Source organism: Pygoscelis adeliae, unplaced genomic scaffold, assembly GCF_000699105.1.
Source record: "Pygoscelis adeliae isolate BGI_AS28 unplaced genomic scaffold, ASM69910v1 Scaffold294, whole genome shotgun sequence".
NCBI lineage: Eukaryota > Metazoa > Chordata > Aves > Sphenisciformes > Spheniscidae > Pygoscelis > Pygoscelis adeliae.
In genome coordinates, this window is record NW_008824722.1 from 1,811,776 (window position 1) to 1,817,099 (window position 5,324).

At 53.6% G+C, this 5,324-nt stretch overlaps 1 protein-coding gene across 1 annotated transcript; it reads right to left on the bottom strand.

Annotated features, from left to right (window-relative positions):
- Positions 1-1,553: 1,553 nt before the first annotated feature.
- GOT1 (glutamic-oxaloacetic transaminase 1, soluble) lies at positions 1,554-5,319 on the bottom strand (the record flags this gene model as incomplete). Its single annotated transcript, XM_009323315.1, has 8 exons — positions 1,554-2,239; positions 2,525-2,667; positions 2,796-2,961; positions 3,097-3,247; positions 3,803-3,907; positions 4,098-4,210; positions 4,463-4,586; positions 5,170-5,319. Coding segments are annotated over 8 exons (1,092 nt in total), but the record flags the coding sequence as incomplete, so codon positions are not given.
- Positions 5,320-5,324: the final 5 nt, after the last annotated feature.

Consider the following 5,324-nt stretch of genomic DNA (forward strand, 5'->3'; position numbering starts at 1 on the left):
ACGCTAGACTGCGCTCATACCCGCAGCCAGAGTTGGCTGGAGTAACAGGGCTCAGTATCACTGAAGGGAGCAGGTAGAGGACCATGTCAGCAAGTGCTTCCCAATTTCTCCCTGTGAACCTGGGCTCTCTGTCACTCCTGCTGCCAGGAAAGCACTCAGCAGTGCGGTGGGTTACACCACAGCAGTGCAGACAAGGACTGGAGAAGAACAGGAGTTAATACCGTGCTGTTGCAAACACAATAGCGGGATACACTTGCCAGAGTACAGCCTGACAGATAGATAACAACAGAAATCTCATAGTCCACCAACACTGATAGAACTTCAGCTGGAATAACTGCATCCCTGTCTGGGCACTGCCCTTCTAAGGAAACACACAGCAACTGAAAGGAGGCCAGAGGAAAGAAAGGGCTGGAAAACAACCTACCCCAAAGGCTGAAGGAAACAGGGTCACTTAATCTTAACTGCTGAAGGATGTGAAGGGGAGAGAGGAAGTTTTCAGATACATAAAAAGCTTTGCAAAGAGGAAAGGAATAATCTGTTCTCTGTTACCATGGTAAATGGGATAATGGGTAATGAGCTTACACTACAGAAAGGGAGAAATTTAGGTCACTCATTAGGAAAAACAAGGCTGGTAAGGCTAGCAAAGCACTGGTACAGATCACGTGTGGGGTGGGCAAGGCTCCACACCTAGAGGTGTGTAAGGACAGAAGTGTAGGCAGATGTCAGAAATAACAAGAGGAGAGTCGGTTCCTTCAACTCCTTCTCCTGAGATTACCCCTAGAAGTCATCCTTTAGCCACTGTCCCATCATCCCAGCTGTGGACGGACACCAGGAGGAGAAAAAGCTCCCCACCTGCACAGAGGAAAGGCTGCCTCCGGCTCACTCTCTTACGTGACACGAACACTCATCTGAAAAGAGCAAGAGACCCCACGCACTGTCTCTCTGCAAACACAGCACGGGAACAAGGCACCGTTTTCGCCTTCACTGAACTGCAGCCCAAGCAAAATCCATCAGGGCAGCAGTGACTGCAGGGAGCGGAAGCGGACGGCCTCAGCTCTTTTTCAGTGCCAGAATCACAGGCTGTTGCTGGCAGGCCCTGCTGAAGCCAGGGGGAGTAGGTGGTGGTTCACCAGGGGCCTGCTGAGAAGAAGGAACAGGAAAGATCTGCTTTTTGACACATTAGCGGCAGGCCAGGAGCTCTGGGCCGGGGTGGGATGGCCAAATGGATGGGCAACACACAACCATCCAGAAAGCAAGCACATACAGACAGGACAGACTAGACAGCACAGGGCAGGGGCGCAGAAGGAGGAACACAAGATGGACATGGGAGGAACTGGTCAGCTTCACGCAGAGTCACAGGGAGCTCTCAACTACGCTCTCCCAATAGGACTGTGCCCCATTAGTAGCAACCGCGATCGTCAGAGATGCAACACGCCACGAGGGAGAAAGGGAAAGCCTTGAAACAAACTAAGGACAAACCACGATGCTGAGGCTTTAACCTCAGCCTGGGAAGAGGCTAGCACAGCCTGAAGGCATGACGCACAGGCAGGGATAGTGTTCAGAGATGGAAGTTTAATTTTCTGTCAGCAAGACAAGCAATTATCACAATTACAAATGTTTGCTCGCACCAGGCTCAGAACCGGGTGGGGGAATGCCAGCAACGGCTTCTTCACCCCTCCCCAAATACTACCGAGTGACATCATTAGTTCACAAGACATACGAGATCCCAACCAATTGGTCTGTTATCCCACAGCGCATTGCACTGGCACCGGACTTCACCTAAATGAAACTGATCAGTTACATGGAGTTGATTTGGATGTGCTAAAGATGCAGCTCTACTTGCCTGAAGACCAGGCTGCTGTCAGTCAAACAAGAGCCAAGGCGGCTCATGCTGCCCCCACCCTCCTGGGGGCACTGGCTTACCGTACTGCAAGGGGTATTTCAAAAAGGTCAAAAGATGATTATCCCTGATTGAGCTACTGCTCCCATCTTTATTAAACCCCAAGAGGTGTGGGACAAGGCAAGCCATGAGCAGGGAAAGACACAGACTACACACTACAGCTTTGGTGACTTCATTTAAGTTTGGTTGTTCATGTGCTTCATTGGATTTTTGTGACGGCTTCATGGATGGACTTGGCCACATAGTCCAGGTTCTTGGTAGTCAGGCCACACATGTTGATGCGCCCACTAGCCATCAGGTAGATATGTTTTTCCTTGATCATGTACTCCACTTGCTTAGCTGGGGAAACAATTGGACATCAGGTCAGAGCAGTGACCCCACAGCTCAGAAAAGCCCAAAGAACGAGTCAGGGCTGCTTGAATCTTTCACAACAAGCAGAAAACTTCCAGCACTGGCCACTAAAATGCTGCCTGATGCTTCATCCCTGCCTAGCCACAGAGGCAGTGGTACCAGGACTCCAGCGAGACCCCCGAGAGATTCCTGCCTGGACTGCTTCAGCCCAGTTCACCCCCAGCGAAACCGCCCTCACCCAATCCTCCCTTCACCAGGCCACTTGGTACTTACGGTTCAACCCTGTGAAGCTAAACATGCCGATCTGCTCTGTGATGTGGTTCCAGGTGCCCGGGGTCCCAAGGGACTCCAGGCGAGACCGGAGCTCTGACCGCATGAGCAAGACCCGATCTGCCATCGTCTTCACATTGTCCTTCCTGCAGCAGGCAGGAAGCAGAGCGTGAGGACAGGCACCTGTCTGGTTTGGAGCCATCTGGCCAAGCCTGGCACTCAGGGAGACAGCTTCCCCCCCTTTCCCTCTCCCGCCGGCCCTGGCAACACGTACCACTCGGCAAAGAGCTGTGGGGAAGAAAGCGTAGTTGCCACAATGCGCGCTCCCTGGGAGGGAGGGTTGGACCAAGTGGTGCGCACAATCTTCTCCATCTGGGAAAGCACACGCTGCACATTGTCGGCGTCCTTCCCCACCACAGTCAGGTTCCCCACACGTTCATCTGTGGACAAGCCAAGAGACATGAGCCATTGGTCCCACACATCACGGCAAAGCAGAGCTCTCCCCACCCCCCAGCATGCCAGCCCCATCTGTCTGGGTATGATGCTACTGGGCCAGCTTACTGCCAGACACTCACTGTAGAGCCCAAAGTTCTTGGAAAACGACTGTGCACAGAAGAGCTCAAAGCCCTCGGAGACAAAGTATCGCACAGCCCAGGCATCCTTGTCCAGGCTGCCAGAGGCAAAACCTTGGTACGCCGAGTCGAAGAACGGAAACAGGAACCGGCGCTGCAAGGAGGAACAGTGTTAGAGGGAAACCCCTCCCCCACAACCTTCACCCCTGCTGTCCCTGTAGGAGGGAAAAATGACCACTGAGCTTCCGGGTGTATACAAGGGAAACATGGTCTGGCAACACCAGACTGGGATATTTTCTTTCTACTGGGGTAAAGGAATAGGAAGACTAAAGTGGTCAAGAAAAGATCAAATGCGGGAGAAAACTGCATTTGAGGACACAGGCACAAGAGATGCACCACCTTATATCCTACTATCCAGCACCTGTGAAAAGCAGGTACCCATGGAGAATCTTTCCAGCATGAGAAGCCTCACTGCAGCCCATGCCACAGAGTTTGAAAGCAAGAACTTGGAGGCACGAGCAGAACTGTGACGCTTCTATCCTCCGAGCACAGACAACCAGCATCCCGTCAGCCTCTCCCTTCAACACCTGCCCTGCAGGACTCTTCTAGCTCCTGCCACATCTCATGCCATTCCCTACAGCCCATCTCCAGCTGGCTCAAGAGCTATCTGTCCCCTCAGCGCTGCTTTAGCCCCAGCAGCAGCCCATACCTTCATAACAGCAGCAATCTGCTTCCACTGGTCGGGAGTAGGGTCTGTGCCCGTTGGGTTGTGTGCACAGGCATGGAGGATGAAAATTGAGAACTCTGGGGCTTTCTGAGGAGAGAGCAGGTCTTGGTCACACACACGGACAAGACTGGGCACCCACAGCAGAGGGAGAGGCCCCGAGCTGCTCTGGGCACCGTCAGTCTCTTTCGCAGAGATCCACTTCCAGGCACAGCACACAAGAGCCCAGCCAGCTGCTGACAGCACCAAGCTCAGCCCGTCCCATGCCAGTTTTACTCACCTCCATGTCATCCAGCAGCCCCTGGAGATCCAGACCCCTCTTGGCAGCATCCCAGTAGCGGTAGGTTCTAATATCTTTAAAGCCAGCATCCACAAAGACAGAGTTGTGGTTCTCTGAGGAAAGAAATCACTTTTCAGAAAAGCAGGCCCCACCTCCAGCAAGCCACCTTCTCCAGTCCCAGTATCTCCCTAAATGTCACCAAAATACATGATGGAGACACTTACACTCCCTTAACCCACAAGAGGAAGGCCCCTCTCTCGCTACCCAGGCCCCTGCACCGCAAGGAGCTCAGCTATGCCTCCCTCGCCCGCTGACCCACAGGGCTCCCTGCAAGGAGGCAGCAGCACTGACACGACAGCACTCACCCCAGGACGGAGCGGAGATGTAGACAGGGGTCGCCGTGTTGTTGTTTCCATTGTACCACCGCCTCAGAAACTCTGCGCCGATACGCAGAGCGCCCGTCCCGCCCAAGGACTGAACGCTTCCAATCTGCAACAGAGAGAGTTGCCAGCAGGGTCCACCCAGGTGAACCTTGCTATCGGTGCACAGAGAACTGAGGCGCTTGCGAGAGCGAGACACGATCCCAGACATGCTCCCTGGGGTCCCCCCAGCCAGGGCACCATCCCCTTCCAGTGGTTTTCAACCTCCTTCAGCACTCAGGCCCATTCTGACACCTTCTACAGTCATAAACAGACCCCAGTTATTCCTCTTACTTTTTGGCACAGAGCAGATTCCCAGCTAGTAGCTTATTTCAGGAAAGGTGGTCTATTATCTGACTTCAGTTTCCCATGGAGCAACCGTTAAAAGATGAAGGAAAAATCAAATTCCAATCACAGCCCATGTTCGGTCTTTCCCAAAAACTACGACTACTTGCACAAATGGCTTCGCGTACACGGGTTCATCACGTAACCTACAACCAGTAAAGGCCACGTCAGAAAACATCCCCAAATCCTGCCAAAATACCATTACTCCACACGTTTGCACTCCTCTGCTTGGTCTGCTAGAGAGACACCCCGGGGATCCCAGCGGCTCCCCCAGTGAGGAGCGGTCTTGCTCCCTGTCCACCACCTACCCGGTTCTCCTTGATGGCGGGGCTGTTGTCACCCAGGGCGATGCGGGAGGCATTGGCCCGGAACTCGGGCAGGCCCAGGATGGGCAGGTACTCGTGGTTCAGCCTGTTGTCGTTGGCGATCATCTGCTCCACCTTCTTCACTACCGGCAGGACCC